The 23,366-nt window shown below is 52.0% G+C and overlaps 8 protein-coding genes across 8 annotated transcripts; 5 read left to right on the forward strand and 3 right to left on the reverse strand.

Annotated features, from left to right (window-relative positions):
* Positions 1-96: 96 nt before the first annotated feature.
* LAESUDRAFT_727860 (MCM-domain-containing protein) lies at positions 97-3,620 on the reverse strand. The gene is made up of 10 exons (XM_040909311.1): positions 3,549-3,620; positions 3,267-3,499; positions 2,907-3,216; positions 2,680-2,851; positions 2,202-2,629; positions 2,006-2,140; positions 1,074-1,955; positions 716-1,024; positions 505-660; positions 97-447 (listed from the first exon to the last, which is right to left on the reverse strand). The coding sequence occupies exons 1-10, from the start codon at positions 3,552-3,554 to the stop codon at positions 331-333; spliced, it is 2,748 nt and encodes a 915-aa protein (XP_040762424.1). The 5' UTR covers positions 3,555-3,620; the 3' UTR covers positions 97-330.
* Positions 3,621-5,347: 1,727 nt separating this feature from the next.
* On the forward strand, positions 5,348-6,381 carry LAESUDRAFT_715472 (NAD(P)-binding protein; the record flags this gene model as incomplete). Its single annotated transcript, XM_040907154.1, has 4 exons — positions 5,348-5,372; positions 5,432-5,884; positions 5,947-6,005; positions 6,067-6,381. 4 exons carry the CDS (start codon positions 5,348-5,350, stop codon positions 6,379-6,381), a joined length of 852 nt encoding a protein of 283 aa, XP_040762425.1.
* Positions 6,382-7,317: 936 nt separating this feature from the next.
* LAESUDRAFT_715473 (NAD(P)-binding protein) lies at positions 7,318-9,762 on the forward strand (the record flags this gene model as incomplete). Its single annotated transcript, XM_040907155.1, is given in 9 exon segments — positions 7,318-7,342; positions 7,400-7,551; positions 7,595-7,856; positions 7,922-7,980; positions 8,040-8,270; positions 8,746-8,923; positions 9,278-9,380; positions 9,400-9,453; positions 9,492-9,762. The coding sequence occupies 9 exon segments, from the start codon at positions 7,318-7,320 to the stop codon at positions 9,760-9,762; spliced, it is 1,335 nt and encodes a 444-aa protein (XP_040762426.1).
* Positions 9,763-10,926: 1,164 nt separating this feature from the next.
* Positions 10,927-13,832, forward strand: LAESUDRAFT_657420 (ATP-NAD kinase; the record flags this gene model as incomplete). The annotated part of the gene is made up of 7 exons (XM_040904684.1): positions 10,927-11,482; positions 11,531-11,669; positions 11,724-11,955; positions 12,014-12,473; positions 12,527-12,603; positions 12,657-12,846; positions 12,904-13,832. 7 exons carry the CDS (start codon positions 10,927-10,929, stop codon positions 13,830-13,832), a joined length of 2,583 nt encoding a protein of 860 aa, XP_040762427.1.
* Positions 13,833-14,020: 188 nt separating this feature from the next.
* Positions 14,021-15,661, reverse strand: LAESUDRAFT_737883 (uncharacterized protein; the record flags this gene model as incomplete). The annotated part of the gene is made up of 4 exons (XM_040910826.1): positions 14,021-14,565; positions 14,617-14,668; positions 14,726-15,313; positions 15,623-15,661. 4 exons carry the CDS (start codon positions 15,659-15,661, stop codon positions 14,021-14,023), a joined length of 1,224 nt encoding a protein of 407 aa, XP_040762428.1.
* A 307-nt stretch (positions 15,662-15,968) lies between these two features.
* On the reverse strand, positions 15,969-17,383 carry LAESUDRAFT_737884 (NAD(P)-binding protein; the record flags this gene model as incomplete). The annotated part of the gene is made up of 7 exons (XM_040910827.1): positions 15,969-16,074; positions 16,488-16,657; positions 16,732-16,790; positions 16,853-16,890; positions 16,914-17,113; positions 17,140-17,303; positions 17,359-17,383. 7 exons carry the CDS (start codon positions 17,381-17,383, stop codon positions 15,969-15,971), a joined length of 762 nt encoding a protein of 253 aa, XP_040762429.1.
* An 819-nt stretch (positions 17,384-18,202) lies between these two features.
* On the forward strand, positions 18,203-21,063 carry LAESUDRAFT_814035 (uncharacterized protein). Its single transcript, XM_040914554.1, has 2 exons — positions 18,203-18,814; positions 18,864-21,063. Exons 1-2 carry the CDS (start codon positions 18,288-18,290, stop codon positions 20,833-20,835), a joined length of 2,499 nt encoding a protein of 832 aa, XP_040762430.1. The 5' UTR covers positions 18,203-18,287; the 3' UTR covers positions 20,836-21,063.
* Positions 21,064-21,563: 500 nt separating this feature from the next.
* Positions 21,564-22,368, forward strand: LAESUDRAFT_751071 (uncharacterized protein; the record flags this gene model as incomplete). The annotated part of the gene is made up of 3 exons (XM_040911645.1): positions 21,564-21,829; positions 21,951-21,974; positions 22,012-22,368. The coding sequence occupies exons 1-3, from the start codon at positions 21,737-21,739 to the stop codon at positions 22,366-22,368; spliced, it is 474 nt and encodes a 157-aa protein (XP_040762431.1). The 5' UTR covers positions 21,564-21,736.
* Positions 22,369-23,366: the final 998 nt, after the last annotated feature.

Below are 23,366 nucleotides of genomic sequence, written 5' to 3' on the forward strand. Positions count from 1 at the left end.
CTTGATCTACCCGGATTGGTCACTAGGCACGGCGTGCACGTTGTGTGGGGCAGCGACGAGTTCGCGACCGCTCTCGCTGTAGGGCACGCTGCGGACACACCACAATGCAACTAATATCAGAGTAATATATGTCGTACATTCCACGCATCGGAAGCCCATGACACAGGTCGGAACACAGAACAACACGAGGCAGCCTTCGTACATTCAAGCGACAAGCAGCTGATACCATCTCGGCACATGGCAAGAACACAACATTTATGGTACTGTGACTGGCAATCACTAGCCGTCGATCGCAGCCGCAGCCTGAGCAGATAGCCTGAGATACGCCTCTCACTCGGAATGCGTGAATATCTTTTCGATCACATCGTCCTTTAGCCTATATCCGTTCGCAGCGAACAGCTTCGACCGCAGGAAAGGCGTCGTGTCAAAGATATCGTGTTCCTTCGCCTAGCAAGCGCAATCGCGATTAGTCTACGGCGGAGCTCAGCATGAGAACCGACACACCCGTTCATCCAGCTCGGAAGTCTTGATGGAAACGACCTCCGGCTGCTGATTATTATGCAACTGATAATATCGCGCCTTTTCTTTCACGATCTGCCCCAAGATGAACGCGAGCAGCTCTTCGTGATCACGCGCCTGCGTGAGGTACTTGCGGAATCCCTGCGTCGGCGTATCAGCTAATCGCGCCATCAACCCAAGTCGCGACGGTACGCACTCGCTCAAGAGTCTTCTTGATGGACATCTTCTGTGCACTAACGAAGCTGCCGACGGCGACGGAGATTGCGAGATCGATATCGTCCGCTCGAACATACTCTCGCAGCGCCATCTTGGCGCTCGCCTCCGCCATGCGAATCATGCTCTCCAGGTGACGCACAGTGATGGGAAATGAGCCCGTGGCCAGCGACTCTCGCCTCAAATCCGCAAAGAGACGCGATATCTTCTCCTGATCAAGGTCGTACAGCTTGGGGCGGATCTTCTCCCGTGCGTACATGATGTACTTCCGCAGAAGATCTTGCGGGATGACCTACGACGTCGTCAGCGGCGAACCCGACAGAATAGCCAAAGTGCAGTACATCAGCATCCAATGTCGTCCCCACGTCCATCTCATCCATCTCGGGCTCGAACTTCGGGTGGCTCCGCAAGTGGCTGCCAACCACGAACCGCGCCAGAAGCTCGTCCTGGACCGGATTCACAGTATCCTTCACAACGCACAGCACGTCGAAACGTGACAGGATCGGCTCTGTCAGCTCGACGTTCTGCTGGAATGGAATCGTCGGGTTGTACCGCCCGCGGACGGGGTTCGCCGCAGCGATGATCGCGCAGCGTGCCTGAAGCGTCGTGACGATGCCTGCCTTGGAAATGGAGATCGACTGCTGCTCCATCGCCTCGTGGATGGACGTCCGATCAGCGTCGTTCATCTTGTCAAACTCATCAATGAGGCATGTCCCCTTGTCGGCGAGCACCAGGGCACCACCCTCGAGTGTCCACTCGCGCGTCACCGGGTCCTTGCGTACGCTCGCGGTCAGGCCGACCGCGGACGCACCCTGGCCAGTGGCGAACACAGATCGGTGCGCCGTCTTCTCGACGTACTTGAGGAATTGCGACTTGGCTGTTCCCGGGTCTCCCAGAAGAAGGACGTTGATGTCACCGCGGATGCGATGCTTGCGATTGATATCCTTGGACACGCCACCGAAGAGTGAGAGCGCGAGAGCCGTCTTGATGTCCTCGTGTCCGTAGATAGAAGGAGCAATCGACTTGGTGATCCGCTTGCGGATCCGGTCGTCTCGAGCCAGTGCACGGATCTCCTTCTCGTCTTCCTCTGTGAGCCGGAAGGCCGCGAATTGGTCCTCCTTCTTGTTGATATGGTTCGCCTCGATGATGGTGGAGAACACCGGAAAGCCGTTCTTCGAGTTGAGTGACGCGTCGAAGTTGTTGCGATAGATGCCCGTCACCTCCTGTGTGATTGTCAACAGGTAAGAGACAGACATATGTGTAACCAACTCACGATCTCCTCTCCTGGCTTGGCTGAGTCGATGAGATCCCAAAGCAAGACCACTTCACGATGCCTCGGCAGACGACCAGGAGGAACGGAGCCAGGAGATTCTTGAAGGGTCATCTTCTGATAGTTCCGGTAAACTGTCTATAAAACCAGCGGAGTGAGCTAGTGGCTCGCAAGACACCTGGAGACAATGCGCGCTTACTTGCTCCGAGTTCACCGAGAATGGCCCTTTGCCCTCACAGTTGGGGCAGTAGCTAACTCTGACCTCCTTGGTGGCATCCTGATAGAAAGGACCCAGCACAGCCCCACATTTGCGACAATCGAACTTGACATATTTCAGTTGAGGGAAGACTCCGGTGCGCCGTGTCACAACACCGGAAACCCTGACGAGGTTGTTGAGATTGGAACGGCGGAGGTCTCGGAGTGACGAGCTGAGAGGCAGGTCCGTAATGCGTACGTGGACCTCCGAGTGGATGCGCTCGTAGGAGGGGTAATACACAAGGATGGCGTTTAGCGCCACTTCGTCGAAGATCGCAAGCATGGCGCTTGGCGAGTTTGTCAGAAAGTAGGCGAGGATTGGCTTGGACAGCGCGAGATGCACATATGAAACCTCGAGTGATTCAGAGTTGTCTGTTCATGCCGTCAGTAAGACGGTGAATTTCGACATCGCTCCGACTTACTCTCTCCCAAGTGACGAATACGTTGACCATACACGGAGGCACCGTGCTCGTCCACATACGTCATTAAGAATTGGCGGAAGTGCCTGATAATTGATCTGCGGACGCGTTCGTTCGCGATCCACTCAACGATGGACTTTGCTTTGATGTCGCCTAGTTGTTCAATGGGTATCTCCTGGAAGAGCAATGAGCTCGATCGCCTGAGCACACAAATTGCGATTGATACATACGTCTTCAATACCAGCCATGTCATCCAGATCTTTCCTCTCGTCATATTGCCTTCTAGCGCGCATTTTGGTGCCGGCCAGAAGGCTGCGTCCAGGCTGGTCCTCGTCCATATCGTCACTTTCGAGGAACTCTGGCATGCGATTTCTACGAGCGGCTCGCATTCCCCGCCTACCACCCTGTTCGCGACGGTCCCTCTGAGCCATCTTAGCCTCGGCTGCGCGTCGCTGAGCGATTGTCATCTCTGCGAACTCTTCTGCATCGTTGACTCCGGAATCAGAGTAACGGTCCAGAATTTGATTTCCGGCGTAGTCGCTATAATTGCCGGTGAAACAACGCGACCTCTGGACGGGAAGACAACGCACTCTTCGAGCCCCTCGCCGAAGAGATCCTCGCCATCCTCATCTTCAACACCGTCATCGACGTCTCTCACCGCGTCACGCTCATCGATACTCTCATCAGTGTCGGAGAATGCAGGAGGAGATGATGGCGGGAGAGATGATTCTTGGTCGCGATCGTGGCGCGTCGAGGCTGCACGCGCTGAGGGCGAGGAATCGAGAGGCGTCGTATCCCTGCGCCGCTTAGCACCACGAGGAGTCTACTAGGAGTCAGCATGCTATCCATTGTATCCGCGATGTTAAACGTACCGTCATATTTCCAGTCGAGTTTTCAGGAAGACCGAAGGCAAGGTGAGAGATGAGAGAAGATGCGCACAAGAACGTTTCTCGCGACGCGACGTGCTCATTTAGCGGAGTTTTAAAACTTGCCACATTCGTGTCGACTCCGATCCTATACTTAAGCCACGAGACTTTTTTCACTGCCACCATGCTGGAGGGGCAGCATCTTACTACGGTAGACATTGAGTGAACGTAGCGTGAGTGAATATATGGAGGTCCTCCAGCGTGACAATATGTATTGGTTATCCTGTTCCAATCTGCAATAGTAATGCCTTCGTTTAAGAGCCTAGCCTTCAAGCTCAAGACTGGTATCATGGCTATTCTGCAGGGCTTGGCACGAACTGTACAGTGGTGGCGCGTAGAGACATTGTTAATATGCGTATGATATGGCTCTTGGTTTTCAATGTCGTTGACGAGAACATGGTGCCGTGAACATTAGCAAGGAGGCGATCGAAGTGGACAAGCCGCAACTTGCAAGGCAGCGAACTGCTTCAGATGTCATGAGGCGCACCCCTGTTTGGCTTCCATGCCACGAAGTCCGGTAAGGTTTCATTGAACCGCTCGCTAGAGAAGTTGAGCCTCAATAGATGGAGATATCAAAGTTTGAACCCTGTTCGTAATCGTTACGTGTGTCTCAGCAAGCTGACTGAAATTGACCTACCGGAGTACACTTCTTCGACGATACGAGGGTAGTACCCAACCTTGTCCGTACGCCGCCGCCACACCCGGCGTATAAGAGCAATGCATTCTTCGCTACCCGCCTTCTCACAGGGGAAGGGCGATCCTGCCGGCGGAGGTGCCAAGAAGCCCAATGTCGCCATGCATCGTGTTGCATCGCTTGCGGGTCCTCCTCTTCATTGTTCACTGGCAGAAGATGCTATCTCACTTATACGCACAAAGACCACGAGGTTATGTGCCGATATGCACAAGCGTGAGCCGCGATCACGAGGGCTGGAAAGAAAGGTGGGCAATCTGCAACTAACAAACATCAAGTAATCAGCCCATGCTATTGATTTGTGGGTCTACCTGTTCACGTATGCCAGCTCACTTCCCTAACGTTGCCTCGCAGGTGACCTCAAAGTTTTCTTTTTTCCCGTTTTTGGAAGGGGGACCGGGTAGTATTGATACGTTGTAGATTTGGACGATCAATGAACGTCTTGGGATAGTCGGTCATTACTTTTCTGTTCGCGTGCAAGAACCATCGCGTAAAGCATTACAACATTGATCAGTTCGTGCTAGACAGTGTGTAAGCTTGCATATCTGAGCATTGACGCGATACAAATGAACGTTATAAATGAGATAAGACTAGTATTATTCAGGAGAGGATGAACTAGCTGAAGCCTTTGCCCTTGACATCTGAAATTGAAATGCGACCCGCGCGGCGGAGTCCCAAATCGCCACAGGCGCGTTTACTCCGACCTGATCTTTTCCTTATAATTAGGGTCTCACCAGGCTTTGGACTTGTCCGTGCTGAACTTGTTTCTGAGCAAATATGATATTCCGGCGTGCCTCAATTCGGCTCTCCAACCCCCCAAAAGTCACGTTGGACCCAAGTTGCGTGAAGCATGATGCGACATCAATCCGGTTTGAGACTAGAAGGGCTTTTCTCTAAGAAGCTCTGAGAAGTCTTTTTGTGTGCTCATCGTCTCATTGGTTTTTGTCGATAACGGATTGTTTTGTTCCATGCTGAGGGATATCATCTGAAGACGTATTTAAAGGGAAGTTAATCCGCTTGGTCTGCCAATCTTCCTACGACTCACGGTGCCCCGATGCAACCGCCTCAAGTATGGTTCAGTGGGTTCCAACTCACTGCTATGCTTTATCATTGCCTGACTAACTAGGGATTTATTCAGTCACTGGGGCGTCCTCTGGCTTTGGACGTTGCATGACAGACATCGTCCTCCGGAATGGAGACATCGCCGTCAGCACGCTGAGGAAGCCTGAAGTTCTCGCAGATCTCGCTCGCGCGTACCCGGAGGACAGGCTACTCATCCTCAAGCTTGACGTGACTAAACCCCAAGAGATACAGGATTACTTTGCAGAGGCGGAGAGAAAGTGCGGTCGTATCGATGTGGTCTTCGACAATGCTGGGTACGGGATCATCGGAGAGATAGAAAGCACTCCGGAGCATATCGCACGCGAACTATTTGACGTTGATTTTTGGGGAGCCGTGAATGTCAATAAAGAAGCAATCCGTGTGTTCCGGGACGTGAACCAACCGCGGGGTGGGAAACTACTCCAAATGTCTTCCCGATGTGGGGTTGAAGGAGGTCCGCTTATTGGCTTCTACCACGCTGCTAAATTTGGTGAGTTGCTTGATACTAAATGACAGACGTTCCAAAGGACAGGTGCTGAATATTATCCGAAGCATTCGAAGGTTTCAGCGAGTCTCTTGCTGCTGAACTTGACCCAGAGTGGAACATCCAGGTGAGACCCACCATGTCAAGGAGATTTACAGATTATTTATAAAGTATGCGGAACGGACTAGATCACGCTCATTGAGCCTGGGTATTTCTACACTGGCTCAGTTGGTCATGCTGTACGAGTCCCGCTACATCCCGCATATAGCAATCCTGCGTTGCCAGCTACAACTTTACGCGGATTTATCGATGGCGGACCAGCCGGTGGAGATGCAATGAAGGCTACCACTATGATGTATCGTCTCGCATCGCTTCCTCTACTCCCGCTCCAATTTCCGCTAGGTCAAGATGCCTTGGAGACGATTAAACGAAAGACTACAAGGCTGATAACAGATACGAGCGAGTACGAAGCATGGTCGAAGGGGCTCGAGAGAGACTCGTGAGTTACTGATTAACTTGCGCTGTTGATAGTCACTAGTGAGTTCATCAACTCACTTATTCCAATGAGACGTCAGAAGGTGTCTCCGGATTTCAACCGGATGTCGGTTCCTCTTATCGCATCGTGTCACCCATCACGCAACGATCTTCGGGTGACTTGCTTGATTCGGGGATTGATTCGGGTTGAGCCACGATGCTTGGCGAACAGCAACAAAGCCCTCGCGACCCTGACATCCTTCCGATCAGCCTTCCCGGGTTTCAGATCTCAATGAGGACATACATTGCGCAGATACGTGGGCCCGTCAACCGTTACTTGCACCAATGACCCCCTCATGGCGGTCCGGTGTCATGAACCTGACATCATGACCGCTTATCTGGCAACGGTTTGACCTAACTTTGCGATGTTATTACTGAGGATAGTTGGACCGGAAAATGAACCGCTGTCGAGCAATTTTTTGAGACAAGCGTCACGGACGACGGGCGCGCCAGTAGCTCCCTTAAACACTGTTTGTACATGTATTCTCATTCTCCATCTTGATCTTCAGCCGTTATCCCTGTCCATTCATGGTTAAGACGTGTTCCTGCTCCTTGAATCATCATCTTGTTGCCGACGCGTTATAAATCATTTTCATGTCTGAGATACTTACAAACATTGTTCAATGCCGAAAAGGAAGATCAGCGCGCATATGACAAATTGATGCTCATTGGTGGGGCTTTTGCACAGTGTTGACTGCTTCGTGAAGGACCGAGAGGGGATACGTGCCGAGCGTCTTACTCTCCATATTATTCGTTTCAGCAAGAATTCCACACAATGCCGGCCTTGCCGCAAGGGGCTCCGGCGACAGTTGGGCGCAAAACATTGCTGGTTCCATTTTTCGAGCACCGGAAGGCACTATATAATCAGCGGAAGCTTTGGCGACATCTTCACGCCTGTTTTCCCCATGTCGTCTCCAAGGGTGTGGTTCAGTACGTGCAGTAGACGGACTTACTATTAGTTCAAGCTGACTATTCCATGTCCGATAGTGACCGGTTGCTCGACGGGGTTTGGTCGCCTCATGACTGAACTCGTGCTCGAGCGCGGAGATGTTGCAGTCAGCACCGCCAGAAAGCCCGAAGTCCTCGCAGGATTGGCCGCCATTTATCCAGAAGATCGATTGCTCATTCTCAAACTCGATGTGACCAGTTCGAATGAGATCCGTGACTTCTTTCTTTGCTCAGGCAGAGAGAAGGTTCGGTCGCATCGACGTCGTCTTCAACAATGCCAGGTTCGGTATACTTGGCGAGCTGGAAGGGATTCCTGAAAACACCGCTCGCGGATTGTTTGACGTCAATTTCTGGGGCGCAGTGAATGTGAGCAAGGAGGCGATCAGAGTCTTCCGCGAGGTCAACAGACCTCAAGGTGGAAGACTTCTGCAGATGTCGTCCATGTACGGTGTTGAAGCCAATCCGCCCTTTGGGATCTATAGTGCTGCGAAATTCGGTAAGCATGTCCCTATGTCGTGCTATTGTGTTCGACGAAATTAACGCTATTGTATTTATACACAGCGTTGGAAGGCTTCACGGAATCACTCGCCGCAGAGATTGATCCGAAGTGGGAAATCAAGGTGCGATCCCATGCTTTGAAGCTAATGATAATGCTGCCTGATCAATGCTTGATATCCAGATTACCCTCTTGGAGCCTGGATTTTTCAAGACGAACCTGCGAGCCAACGCGGTCGAGATGGAGCCGCATCCCGCTTACACACGTCATCGTCTGCTATCAGCTACCCGCCTTGCTGCCAGTGGCGAGGTATTCCACAGGGACCCAAAGAATGCCGTCGCTGCTATGTATCGCCTTGTGTCTCTTCCTGACCCGCCACTGCATTTCCCATTGGGAGAGGACGCCATAGTGCTGGTAAGGAGGAAGACTGAAAGGCTGCTCGCAGAGACGAACGAGTTCGAAAAGTGGTCTGATGGACTTAGAGAGACGCACGCGATGTACATGATAGGGCTAAGCTGTGACCTGTATCATTCATCTTTGTACAGTATGAGCTTTCAAGATGCTTCCCGTCGAATGTAGATCTGTGCGATTTGAGTCAGCAATCGATGTAAACAAGATGACTTTAGCATCAAGCCATTCTGTCATGCAATGAAAATATGAGCCTTCGACGGGATTAAGGATATGGCTTGTTCTCTTCGTCTTTACGAATTTTAATGAAGGCATTTCAGAGTCATATGCTTGGAAGTCACTTATCCTGGATTTTCTCCCATGTGCGCTCGAAGGATTTACCAAGGATATATTTTGTTCCATGTTTCTTCGAACGTGCTGAACTGGTCCCGGGCTGAGCATGTCACAAGAGCGTCGACTGTTTTGGGTCATTGCATGATAGAAGTCGCGCTTCAAAACGGAGAAGTCGCAGTCAGCACGCTCGGGAAACCAGACAACCTCGTCGATCTTGCTCGTGAATACACGGGAGAATGTCCTCAATGTCGCAATCTGGCGGCGTAGCGACGAGCGCCGCGGCGGAACGGACCGAATAGAGCCCGACCCGGGGCTAAATAGTATGCGTACGTACCTGCACCCGCCGTTTTGTCTTCCTCAAAGCAGGCCGAGATGGTGGTCCGACAAACGCTGGAGTGCATCAGCCCGTGAATCGCGACACTCAAACTAGTGCTGAAGGGCGCATCCCACGCTGCCAATGTCAGCAAAAACGTAATGCGCGTATTTCGCGATGTGAACTAACCTCGGAGAGAAAAGACTTCTCTAGACGTCTTCCGCGACCACGTATGAAATTAGAGAGGGGGGCGGGGTCCAATGGTTGGCTATCATAGTGATGTCATGTTCAGCAGGTTTGCTCACTGGCCCCCGCTCGGCGAGAGTGACCTAAGAACAGCCTCTAGATCATGTACACTGCAGCATAGGTGTGTCTGACTTTAATATTACACGTTCGGTCGGATTCGGCAGCAAGCGACTCACTGAAACATTTAAGTGCTTCGATCATATTCAACACTCATTAAACGAATTGTTTGTGGTTGCATCATAGCGCGCCGGTTATTGAAAGGCGATTCCATAATGCAATCAAGGCTGTCGTCAAAACGTATCTCTTTTTGATCCTTTATCTCGTTTTCTGACCAGTAAGGGTATGATCACCTTTCGAGGAAAAAGGAAGCTAGGTTGCATGCGAAAATGGATGGGTAAAAGACGTGGTCGGAAAAACTGGAGAAAGTCGAAGGAACTTACATTCATTCGGTTCACTTCGCTGCAGCTCAGACGACAACTTCGCTGGGATGGGGTGAATGCGACGCTCCGAAATCCTGAGTTTCGACGCGTCAGTCTGCCCGCGGAGGTTATCACTGAAGAGAATGATCGCATAGTGGTTTTCGACGTGCAACACAGCCACTGCTGATCGTTCATCTCGTCGGTGACAATCTGCAACGATCGCAGAGGCAATAAATCACTGTTAGCTTCTGGTGAGCGGGCATACACGACTGACGTGTATAATCGCTCAGAGAATATAGTCGAGGAAAATGATCGCATTGTCAACAGAAAGAGGACCTCGTGGTGGAGGTATGAAGGAAGCATCCAAATGCATACTCCCGTGTCCAAGATCGCTTTAGCCAAGTGAACAGTCGGAGCTTCCGACGAACTGCTACCTGCCAGACCGTGCTGGCTCAACCGTATGCATCATATTGATGAACACTTCCGTCGGTCTGCCAACAGGATCGCGGAGTGTAGTAACGATGAACGACTTGTTGGGTTTTCTTGCCTATCCAGCATTGAAGAACATCGTAAAAACGGGGTTTAGGGTCTCTTTAGAGTTTTGCTCCATATCTCTCTAGCCCGTTGGATTTTGGTCGCTTGATGACCAAACAACCGTTACCCTCGTCCACCCAATCGCAATCGTAGGCTGGGTGTTAACATTGAATATGCACGTGGATGCCTTCCACGTATCCATCAATCACTCTGACAATCATGTTCTCTGATTTGTCTGATAATGATGCCGAGGTTGCGAGATGCGACCGCGACTGACGCTCCCATTGGATTCAAGAACGCACGTTTGTCATAGAGATTTGTTGCTACGCTACGGAGTAGTGCCGCAACTTGAACGACAGATGCAGGATGACTTTGCGGCACCGAATGATGCGAACTGCCCAATCACAAGGCACAGCCAATCAACGTGAGGTGACCTTGGCAGTGCTTCATGACTGTCATGAGAAGAAAAGGCCCATAAAAAGGGAATAGCTTATGAAAAGTAAGTGACAATGGGCGAGTGGAAAACGAAAATGTGGCCGCCTCGAACGGGTGGCTGAGACTCCGGAGCACGTGCTGCTTGGTGAACGACCTCATCGTCCGAAACAATGAGCAGCGGCAGTCCATCTACCCATCCGTCAACGCCAGACGTCTCGCTAACAACGTCGCAGACTTTCATCTTCCATCTGCATCCGGGGCGCGACGATTTCGTGTAACCTGGACAACTCACTCTCTCCAATATAACCCGGCATTCATCGTCCCACACTTGATCCCACGTCTGCCGATACCCTCCTTCCATTATTCCCAGCGCATGAAATCGATGTACTCTCCAGAGCTCGAGGTGTTCTCGACCCCGCCTTCGACACCGGACGGAACACGAGAAACTCTCCGTCCCTCTCTCTCACGACGCTCCAGCAGGCCCTCCAACTTGCGCATACAGCAGTCGGCTTCATCGCTTGCTCTTAACGTAGTCGTCGACGATCAGGCTTCGCCTGACGTCAAGAAAGTGCACCCACCCACATATCCGAACGGGGGCCAGGCCTCGGCGACGCAGGCTGCCGCAAGCAGCCCGGCACCTGGGCGCTCACACCACGCTCATCTCCTACCCAGTCCTGCAACGTCTCCTTGTTTTGTGCACTCCCAACTCCAGGGCGTCACGATTCAGGAATATCTGCAGGTGAAGAAATGCGAAGCTATCCATGACACACACATGGACTTCGCTCGCAGCCACCACACCAACGGGAGCGTATCGGAGCCATACTCATCCCGCAGCTCCGAGTACGGCGACGGGGACGATGATGACGATTACACGGGGAGCCTGACCCGCCAGCTCGCCGAGACGGCCGTGGGTGTGCGTGAGATGAGCAAGCAGCTCGGTCAGTCGTCCGCTGTGCCCCCTCGATTAGTTGCTCATCCACCTCCAGGACGCACCCGCGTGCATTCACACGTCCAAAACGTGCTCATCGTCACCAAAGCGCGCGACAATCGCCTCATCAAGCTCACTCGCCAGGTCGCGCTCTACCTCATGCTCAAGCGCTCCTACGGCGGTCGCGGCATGGTTGTGTGGGTGCCTGGTTCATGCCCCTTGCCGTCGTACACGCTGACTCTGTTGCGCAGGTACGTCGACGCGCAACTCAGGACGTCCCGCAGGTTCGATGCGGCGGGCATCGAACGCGATTACCCCGAGCTATTTGCCCCTTTCCCTCAGCGGCGTGCGTCGAGCAGCTCGCTCGCAGCATATGCAAACGGCGACGAGATGAATCAAGCACCAACGAGCGAAGGACAGCTGCGGTACTGGACGGCAGAGATGTGCAGCCGAAGCCCGCAGCTGTTCGATTTCGTGATTACTGTAAGTGTTCGCCGTTGCTGTACACCTTTCCTTCAGCCTGCTCACCTTTACTCTGCAGCTGGGCGGTGACGGTACTGTACTGTTCACATCGTGGCTCTTCCAACGGATCGTGCCACCTGTGTTGCCGTTTGCCCTTGGGTCTCTTGGGTTCCTCACCAACTTCGACTTTGCCGACCACGAGGCCGTGATGGACGGTGCAATCGAGGCGGGAGTCCGCGTCAACCTGCGAATGCGGTTCACATGCACAGTCTACCGTGCCGTGGCACAGGGCGAGGGCAGGAAACGACGAGCAGTAAAGAAGGCTGACACGGGTGAGATATTGATGAAGAACGTAGAACAGGGAGGATGGGAGGCACTCGAAAGTGGATTAGCTTCCTTTTGTGACGGCGCGGGAAAGCCTGGGAAAGATAAGGAGATTATGTGTTTCTCCACGAGGCCCGTGGAAAGCTTCGAGGTGCTGAATGACCTGGTGGTTGATCGTGGCCCTAGTCCGTACGTTAGCTTGCTGGAGCTATTCGGTATGCCCGCAGCATGCGCTGAACGCTATACAGGCACTAATTACTGCTCACAGGGGACGAACACCACCTCACAACAGTACAAGCAGACGGACTATGCGTCTCGACACCCACTGGCTCCACGGCTTACTCTGTATGGACACTCTCTTCATATATCTCATGTTGATATTGACACACATTTTCCAGCTATCTGCCGGCGGCTCGTTAGTGCACCCAGAAATTCCTGCTATCCTGATCACCCCTATATGTCCCCACACATTGTCATTCCGCCCGATGCTCTTGCCGGATAGCGTGGAACTGCGCATTTGTGTCCCATTCAATTCTCGAAGCACCGCATGGGCATCCTTCGATGGCCGCGGACGGGTCGAACTAAAGCGTGCGTGGCCGGATTGTCGATCTCGACTGCAGATGTATGCTGACTCATGGATTGCAGAGGGCGATCACATCAAAGTGACCCCGTCCAAGTACCCTTTCCCTACCGTGTGTGCCGATACTCAGTCTACAGATTGGTTCAACGCAATCTCTCGCACGCTCAAGTGGAATCAGCGTGAGCGCCAAAAGTCGTTCGTGGTGGTTGAAGAGAGTCCGTCGCGCAAGACCCACAAAAAACGACAGCGTTCGGAGAATGGTAATGTCCCGAATGGCCATGCATCTCCAATAGTTGGAGCCAGAAGGGAGGAAGAGCTAGAAGATGACGACGAAGAAGACGATTGTTCAGATGACGGAGAAGATGAGGAGAAGTACGACATCGACGACCTCTCATCGAGCGAATCGCCACCCGCTGTAGATTCAACGATGAACCAACAGCAGGTACAGCCTGAAATTGAGCAAATAGGGAAAGAGAAAGCCATCGAAGCTCACCAGCTACCTTCGATACAGGCAAAAGCAGAGACTGCTGCTCGCCTCCTCGCTCAGGGGAACCCGTTTCTTCAGTCTGACCAGGGCAGGCCAGGCCTGCACTCGGGCGTGGAGACTCCAGATCGGTTCGCATGTCCTCACCCGCATCCGCCAAAGATCTCGCCACGGCACGTACAGTTCGTGACCTCGAACGGATCGTCGTCTTCCGACCTCGTAGCGATGAACCGCGATGAGACGGTGAGACCCCGTAGAGACCGCGCTTCGAGAGACGAGAGTCACCAGCAGCCGCGGCGGACGGGACAGTCTCGTAGTCGGACACCGCGTACGCGAGAAGCAGTCGATGCTGATAGCATGAAGACGCCTAGGGCGTTTGATGAGGGGCGGCGAAGACCGCGGTCGAGGAGCAGATCGAGAGAACGGCCACACGAGGGACATGCGCGTAGAGCGTTCGCTGTTTGGGGTCAGGACGAGAGCGATAGCGCCACGAGTGACAGTGATACATAGACAGGTACTCCATTTCCTTCGTTTTTCTTTAGACTGGTCGATTTCGTTTATCTTCCGTGCGCGTCCGTACGCTAGAGTTTCTGTGCATTGCTTGTTCTTTATTCGGATATACAAGGAAAGGCGGCGGAGCAGAACATGCAGTAATAATGTACAATAGCTTGCTTGCATTCACTAACATGTATCATCTCTCAAAAATATGGCGTGTTCCGCAGCACGAACCGCTCGAGCTTTCTGTAGTCCTCCCGATCCTTGGCCACTGCCCAAAGCCACGCATCCAGCTCCGGAGCCGTGATATCCTTTAGCCATGCCAGCTCTTCGCCTCCACTCGTGGCCATTTCGTGAGCGGTGTGCACAATGAGCTCGCATGCGTCGATCGCTGCAGCGCGCAGGATGTATGCTTGTTGCACAGACAGGATCGGGCCCTCTTTCGGCACTTCCTTGCTTTGGGGCGCTTTGGTATCTGGTTCGGAAGGAGGTGCCGCAGCTGATAGCAGTGATTCCAGCTGCTCCGCTTTCCCGGCATCCGGGAATATAGTGGACAGGCCTAGCAAGGGCTCAGAGGTGGATAGGTCGATGACGCCTAAATGGACGAGTAGCGATGGTATGACGTTGTCGACGAAGATGGGAAGATCGGCTGTACGAGGCACCGGGATCGAAGATGAAGACTCGGGAGGACCGAAGCGTAGTGCAATCGCATGGATTGTCAAGAGGGCTTTCTTGAAGCAATATATGGCTATAGTCACTTCAGATAATCGCATAATGGATGGATATGCTGAACTCGTACGGTGTTTGTTTACGGTAGCCATATCTCGAAATGCAGGGATGACCCGAACAAGCTTACGAGGAGATAAATTTGTATCAGCGTGGTCACCAAAGAAGTGACGAATATTTACCCGCTCAAGAACGACATCGCAATCAATGTTGGGATCGTCGCCGGAAGAGGCATGCTTCGCTCGTTCGCCTTCTTTAAGTGCTTCAAGCACAAAGCTGCCGAGATCAGGGTACCCAGTATCAACCAGCACGCTGCCAGTCTCGTTCATGGTTTCTGTGACCAGCTGGACCAGCTCCCACACTGGACCTCCCAGTTCTCCGACGGTAACAGCGGGGATGCTCTCATGTGCACGCTCAACGTGCACTGACTCCGCTACTCCCATGAGGTCCGCGACGGTATGTTCCCTGATGTCTCGCATTCCTTTCGCGGACAGGTAGTCGCCTTCGCCCGTGCCAGTGGCAGAGGAGATATACAGCCCGAAGACGAATGCTCGGATGTTGTCGAATGCGCCGCGACCCGTTGCGGTATGCAAGGGCACTCGATACCCTGAGCCGAAATTCAATAGTGAAAGGATGGAGATCAGATTGAGCTCCACGAGGGCTGAAGGGAAGTTGAGTGGCATGGTGTACCCGTGTGCAGTGCGCAGGCGGTCGAACGTCTGGGTGAATGCAGGTGAAAGGAGAAAGTGCTTAATGGCATCCTCTCTGATCTATCGTAGAGTGATCAGTCATCCGTGCTATCTAATATGCGAGGTGCAGACGTGGCCCCTGATGCACCAGGGCAAATCAATGATTTACGAAGTCCCAGGGACAGTCACATGGTGTTAATGGGACATCAAGTCGGAGATTCCACAAAATAAGATGTCAAAAGTGGTGTGATAGCGGTCCAGGAATTCATGTGCGGTTCATGCTGCACGTGGTTCACATAATAACAATGTGACAAGAAAAATGAAAGGATCAATAGCAAAACTTACTGTGATATTTGCCGATATCCGTGCAGCTCTGGAGGACTCACGTACCGAGCGTACGTAGCCTCCGTTTGCTGGTAGTTGCGTCATATCTGAGTGGTTTCCGTAGCTTGCGCGAGTGAAGAGCCGTTATAAAGTATCAACATTCAGCCTCCTTAAATTTCCTTCCGAGGCTCCTTCAAAGCAGTCGTCTGGTAGATAAGTGCGGTGATAGTTGCTCGCAGTCGGAGACGGTTCGAACACGCGTCGATTGAGATTGAGATTGACGCCCACTGAAGATTATGGCGCTGTGCCGACTCCCGAGCGCTAATCGAGCTGGCGCTGCCGACTTCGTTCGTCAAATCAATTCTCATACAATCGCAGTACCACGAAAAATTTGATTGAACTGGTGCCATGTTCAAGTGCGGCGCTGGTTTCGATTGGGAAAGACATTGTTCAGCGACCTGTTTCGAATTGCAGCGTTTATAAGGGTCGAGGAGTGGAACATTTTAAATACAACCGTACTGCTCACATTCACTATAATGAAAATTGTCGGCGCGGTGTCACAGTTCGTGGAAACATCTTAGCTCGTCTTAAGACGATATCAATACGTTATGCGACTGATTTCAACGCGGCACTATTGTCAAATCGTAGTACCGAGCAGTTCGATGCATTAGCTGTTGGAGAATCACTCACATCTTACCATCGCCGGTCATATGCATATTGCTTATCTACAATAGACAAGGCCAACTGATCCGCGATCATTATCATTTGCGACGCTCAGGAAACCTGAATGCATCAAGAATCTCTTTCAAGCCCTTCCGACCACTCCTCGTACGTCTGCAAGCAGCCTGGCTGCTTTCCTTCTCACGGTTGCGATCGCACCTTTGCCGATCGGAAGTGAAGCAGAGGAGTGGAAAGAGACGCTAGCCGATACATCTTGCCGACAGCCTTCATTGCATCATCACTGAAAAAATCGCCGTTTAAGAGAAGGCGCATCGCGGCGACGCTAGGCAACTCAGAGTTGTCATATGCCAGATGCGGTGGGACGTTTACCGCATTGTCGATTATGCTTGTGTAAAACGGCCCGGGCTCGATGAGCGTGACCTGGACCAAAAGTTATTTCATGTCATGACTCATTTGAACCAGCCGTAGACATTATTCATGAAGTGATCCCACACCTTTATGTTCCATGCTGGGTCGAGTCCGGCAGCAAGGGATTCGCTAAAACCCTCTAATACTTCCAATCATAGCACGCACTGATAAGCCGGAATATCCGTACTTGCTGATGAGCGAACTCACAGAATTTAGTGGCGTGATAGAAGCCATTTAACGGACCTCTACAGTCCCACATTGGGAAGACATCTGGAGAAGTCTTCCTCCGCGAGATTGGTTCACATCCCGATACATGCGAATCGCTTCTTTGCTGACGTTCACGGCGCCCCAGAAATTCATGTCAAAGAGTGCCCGTGCGACATGGTCTTCAGTGTTTTCCACCTCGCCAACGACGAGGCATCCAGCGTTGTTGAAAATCACATCGATGCGACCAAACTTCTTCTCCGCCTCCGCAAAGCATTCTTGATCTCAACCGGTTTGGTGACGTCAAGCTTGAGGACAACTAGCCTGTGCTCAGGGTATTTACGAGCGAGATCGACGAGAGCTTCTGGCTTCCTTAGCGTGCTGATCGCGATGTCTCCGTTTTGGAGCACGAGCTCTGTCATGCAACGACCGAAACCAGATGAAGCTCCGGTAACTCATTTAGCTAGAGTCAGTGCAATACATTTGAATAAATATGGAGTAGGACATACTGAACCATATTTTGGGGGACTCCATCGAGGGCAGATATAAAGGAGGCTCTATGACTTGAGGTCGACCTTTATATATTCCATCTTATTAGAGTTCTGACTCCGCATGATCAAATGATCCTAAAGGGCAGATACCTCGAGGAGTCGTGATAACGAGAAGTCAACCTAGCTAAGTAACAATGTCAACAACGGATGATCGCATCAAGAATCCAGTGACCAACTTGTCAATTGGAGATATATAAAGTGCAGACAGTCTAGGTAACGCTCATCAGAGTTGGTCTACAGAGTTTCCTGAGCTATAGTCCACGGGCCGACGAAGCGAAACCATAGACCTACAAGGAAGCCATGTTGACTGACCACGGATCTTCGATGCTCGCTACTCGATAAAGATCTGCTTTCACTATATTCTGAACAATAGCAACGCATTCAAGGAAGCTGGACGCTTATAACGTACCCATAGACAGAAAGGTGCAGGTCAAGGTATTTTGAGAATTACCCATTTGTGGTTTTCCTATCATGTGTGATGGTACGAATGGTCACATATCCCAGAAAGTCCACGAAACTTCACGGGCGCATAGCTGATGCTTAACAACGGTGAAGGTAGGCGAGTAGCAAGGCAAATTCTACTAGCTGAAAGCCTGTGAGCATATGGGGCGCGTAAAGTGGCTCAGGCGCTCTTTTATGAAGGTCCGACTTATGGTGCAGATTCCGCCGGCGCCTGAGCCACTTCACAGGCTTTCAGCTGAAACGCCATCACGTGGTAAACACGATCACGACGCAAGCGCTCGTGTTGGTTTTGAGCGCTCGAGTGCTCTCAGCGACTCTTCCACTGTCCACGTAGTGTCCGCCGCGATATCCCCATCCTCCTTTCTTACATCACATCGCTGAATCTATCTCATATCTTGAATTGCCATCTATCTTTGTCTTGACTAATGACACAAGATTCCTGTGTATATCTTACAACCTCCCGCATCAACCGCCTCTTCAGGCCACTTCGCGCCAAGTGCACTGCACTAGCCGAGTTTGTGTCTGTGTCGACGAGGAAAAGAGCGGCTGTCTCCGTAACATATTCTAGGACGACACGTTTCGCCTCTGCACATGTATTCGTTGACCGCGATGTGCCACCCTTGGCCCTGCTGCAGCCACCGGAAGCTCTGCGGTCGCGCATTCATCTGGATAGGACGAGTATGGACAACCTTCAACTATCGAGGAAGATATATGATGTACGAGATGCATTCAAAAACATCTTACAAGCATCGTTAGGATCAACTGCAGTCCGCGGCCATTCCGGGCCATCCAGCCTTGCTGCTCTATGTGCAGGTATCGTAGGGGAGAACCTCCACGATGACGTCGAAGCCTATCAGGAGGGTCTGTTACAAATGGGAAATGATACAGACGAACATGCCGCAATGGAATTTCTGGACGATCTCTACGAAGCCGTCCCAGGACATTATCGCAGGTTCGTTGTATTCAGGACTATAGCCTCTCCGGTAGTAACGTCTCTACAGCTTTGCTGTTACCTCGCATGCGGTATCATATATTCTAGACGTTTGCCCCCATCATCCTACCCTACTTACCGCCCTTCTCGACACTTGTCTCAACCACGCATTAGTCAAAGAATCTCAATTCATCCTACGCGCTTTGTTCAAGGCGGCCATCCGATCTACGGGCCAGAATTACACGCCTATCTGCCCGCTTGCTCATCATGCACACAGCAACTATCTAACCACTCTCCGCGATATTTGTTGCTCGAACAACAAGTCCACTATCTGTCTACAGCTCGATGATTATACTTTCGCCGCACTTCTCATAGATGTGCTCGCAGAATCTGGTGCAGGCTCAGTCGAAGCATGGACCTCAAAGGCAGTCGCAAAGCTCGCGATGCAATTGCAGACGCAGAGCTTCACAGCATTTATTCGACTTTGTTCCGGACTGGCGAACAGCATTGCCGACGCTGAGCATCAATCTACTCGGAGGAAATCTAAAAAGATAGACGACATTCAGCCTGACTCTAATGCGCCCTTGAAGAAGCGACTCGTGAAATGGGTCAAGTCTGCACTAGATCGCTTGCACTCACAATTCTCGAGCGGCGACACCGCGGTGCTGTCAGCCGACGTTTCAGACAATTTCAATGCCGTCGTTGACTTCTTGCTTCTCGCCATGCCTCTGCACTTTCGCGCTGTCCAAGACTTCTCAGATCCTTCAAGTGCAAATTTGACTGACGCGATGGTCTGTTTGGGTACCTATTGCCTCGCGGCGCCCCTCGCATCTTCTCTGATATCGAGCGATCTCGAGTCTCTGGTCAAACTGTTACACAGTGCACGTGCTGGGACGGAGACGTTTGATACTTTGGTATCATTGGTGTTCTCTCCCACCCCTGCTTCTCCCCTCTTGGATAAGGAGCCTTCAAGCCAGAGCTCAACCCCCACCCCTCCGCCCGAATCATCCATCCCTCACGTAGGGGGACTGCAGGAACTTCGCAGATATGCACGTGCATTACGTTCGCATGACATTTTCCACCTGGAAGCCTCACTGTGGTCAAACGCGCTGCGCCACGTCGAGGACATATTGCTTACGTCAAACTCACTGCCTTTCATGTCAAAACCTGTAACGGCAGTCGACCTGGATGCTATCAGGAAAGAGCTTGTACGACGCGTCGAACGTGCCGAGGCACGATGCTTTGGCGCTCGTAATGCCTCCCGGCTTGCAGTTGCTCCTGTGACACAGCCTGGTGATGCCGTGCCTAGTCCTGCTTCAACCCACATGTTTGAGGCAAGGGAGCCTCACAGGGGTGAGGAATATGTTTGGGAGGAGATGATCAGCTCCTGGGTGCGGAAAACTCCAGTCGTTGAACGAATGCCACGACCCTCCAAGCGGCGGAAAGTCGACCTTGACAGTCCTTCTGACCAGTCGGGTTGTCGAAATTCCCTATCAAAGTCGCGGCTGCGTCGGTCTCAATCGCGAGATTCACATCCGTGCTCGGATAGCATACCAAGGGCACGTCGTTCCGTGTCTAGCACGAGCCTGGAGGTGAGCCCGACGGTAACAGCTGTGGCTTCCGACGATTTCGACGCCCCTTTGAGCGCTGGGAGCACTAGTCGCTCTCTGTCTAGGTCTCCCAGCAAGCATCGGCGGCAGGATGAGTTGAAAACACTCAATTGCACGCCGCACGGCCAACGTGAAGCTCAGTCGCGCGCTCGCCGCATCTCGAACTTTGCAACCATTGTCGCAGATGCTCAGATGAATCGTATCGTCCTACATCCGGAGCGCAAATCTGAGGAACGTTCTGGTAGCAGCGATCGGTCTCCTCAGTCGCGGAAGAGCACTGCTGCAGAGGCTTTTGGTGATCGCAGGTATGTTACCGTTAAGAGGACTATGTCGAGGAGTCCGGTTCGAAGTCTTTGCACTGCCGACCAGCTCTCATCAGATGATGCTTTGGATCTATTCGCATATCGCTCGTCTTCGCCATCCGAGCCATAGAACGTCTATCTACAGACTCTACATGGCTCTACATCGTACCTCAAGTGTATTCGCATATTTGTCTACATCATGTACATCGTTTCATCATCTACCCTTAGCTATTTTGCATGGAATATTGATAGCAATCGGCATTGTTGTATCGATCATACACCTCGTATGTCTTAGTTGACTCTATTTTGATGTTTGTTCAGTTGGTCTCTGCTGTGAGGCTTGAAGGATATCTCCGCGTTGTCAATATCCGTGGCTGACACTTCTGGCAGAAGAAACATGATCTTGGCGAGCGAGGAAACCTGAACAATAAATTTTGTCGAGGATCCAGAGGCCTGTTGGAAAGATGTGGGATGAGGAAATCGGATGATATAGCTCTTCATACACTGCTAGCCTGCAGGAAATATGTATGTGCGATGTCCGATTCTGACCAGAACAGTTTACCCTGATCATTATATTATCATCATTCCAATTCAATTAATTAAGTACTATTACCCTTGTTTCTTGCGCGTTTGAATTATATAAGTTGACGGAAGCTACAATGTAATGTACTGCGTCACTAGTGATCGGCCGGAAAGCGCTAAGCGCCCAATAATGAGCACTCTGATAGGCTGCGCTGAGGCCACCAATCAGGACGCACGGTACTGATTGTCCAGTCGGCGACCGTGAGCCTCGTGGCATGGGCGCCTGCTCTGTGTGTGGCCCCGAAAATACAGACTTCAGCGTTGTCTTTTAGATACGAGCTATATATATGGTCTTTGACGAAACTAACACTACGCCAAGACGTTCTATTTCATGCGAAACTATGCGCTCAAATAACTATCATCACAAGGCAAATTTATGAGGAACGAGTGAAGAGAGAAAATCACTTAGCTCCCTATGTCCGAAGTTCGAACGACAAACACACTACCTGATGATCGCAAGAAGTCGTTATTATCGATCACCAGAGATCAATGGCATGGATAACGATCGGCAAGTAGAAGACATCGCCACAGCATCGGCTAGCGTCGGTCGTATGTAGAGCGGCGTTAACTCCAGCGCCAGCACAGCCACCAAAGACGTTTGATAGAATTCAGTGGCGAATAGATGCGCGGCGGGCACAGGCATGACGTGATCGATCACAACAGGATGAGTTCGCATTGAAGACCTGTGTGCGTGAGTATCGCGGATCGATGTTGTGGCCGACAGGCGTTAGACATTGATTCGGCATTGTCCTGGTACGACTATGAAGAGACAGAAGGCTTACAGCAACCATTGGACTCCAAGCGTCTCATTGGTCCCAATGTCATCGCAGCCGGGCAGGAGCGTAGGCTAGAAGACACAGAAATTCGTGAAACTAGGGAGCTGATGGACGCCCCGTGGCTCGCGCGATGGCTGCAACACGACCCGAGATGCTCTCCAGGATCCAGGCCTCAGGCCCACAGCATCGTTACACATTCTTGCTCATGCGTTTACAAGCACTATGAGCGAGCGACGTTCAAGGGCAACGGCCCGGCGGCCCGATTGAATACGACAGCAGCGGGCGGAAAGTCGAGAGACTCCTAGATGGCACTGTTCGTCCAGGCGAGGCGTTGCTTGTGCAGGGAAGCGTAGATCAGGGACTGCGAGAGACGGGCCGGGGTGGGAAGGCGTGCTAGGCGCACCGCAAATGTGAATGAGCCCGGAAGCTGACTCAGGGCGCTGACGCTTCGTGGCGTCGCGAAACAGTCAAACGAGCCTCCGTGAGGGAATTGTGCTAGCGTTACTTACGTCTACCAGCATGAAACCATGAGGTTGCTAGGGTGGGGAGAATCCACGATCAAAAAGAGGCTGCGCCAGTGAGCGAGACATGTTTGATCCCTTGAGCGTACCTGAGTTCGAAAGGGCGTTTGAAAGAATCAAAGACAACCCGGGCCGCAATCTGCCTCGACCTGGAACGAACGTCAAGGAGCATTTGTGTGCCGCAAAACCGCATGCAGTCGCTCCCGGGTTGTCTTTCTGTCACTTCTACTTGAGCCGTAATGTTATAGGGAGACAACGGATCAAGGAAGCTATGGAATTTGTAGTGCTACTGTCAGCGGATATCGCGAGGATCGCAGAAAAACTGTGCAGCTGATGGTACGAAGCTGAGAGCGGCGATGCAGACGAGCATTCAGGCATGGCCCGCGCCTTTTCGAGCAGCGTCAACAGCGAAAGATCCACAGCGCGGGCGAGCATAAAACGAGGAGGAAAGTCGTCGTCAAATCGCATGTGTTAGTTGTTTCTAGAGCGATTCTAGGAGCGAGGGCTGGTTCCGCGCACAGCAAGTGTGGAAAATATGGGGCCCCGTACGCCAAGCAGTCCCTCGCACTGGACAGTCAGTTGACGATTGGTTGAGCGGGATGCAGCCACGGCAACTGCATTACCCGGTCTGGACGCGCTGTGGGCGTCGTCTTCTCAAGTGCGCTCGCACGGAGAGTTTGTGCAGACGATATCTACTATGGCCACGACAAGCACCAGAGCGTGCAGAAATGAGTATTTCAGTCGACACATGGCTGCTGACCGTTCCATGTTTGGCATTGGAG

This window comes from Laetiporus sulphureus, assembly GCF_001632365.1.
Source record: "Laetiporus sulphureus 93-53 unplaced genomic scaffold LAESUscaffold_31, whole genome shotgun sequence".
Lineage (NCBI taxonomy): Eukaryota > Fungi > Basidiomycota > Agaricomycetes > Polyporales > Laetiporaceae > Laetiporus > Laetiporus sulphureus.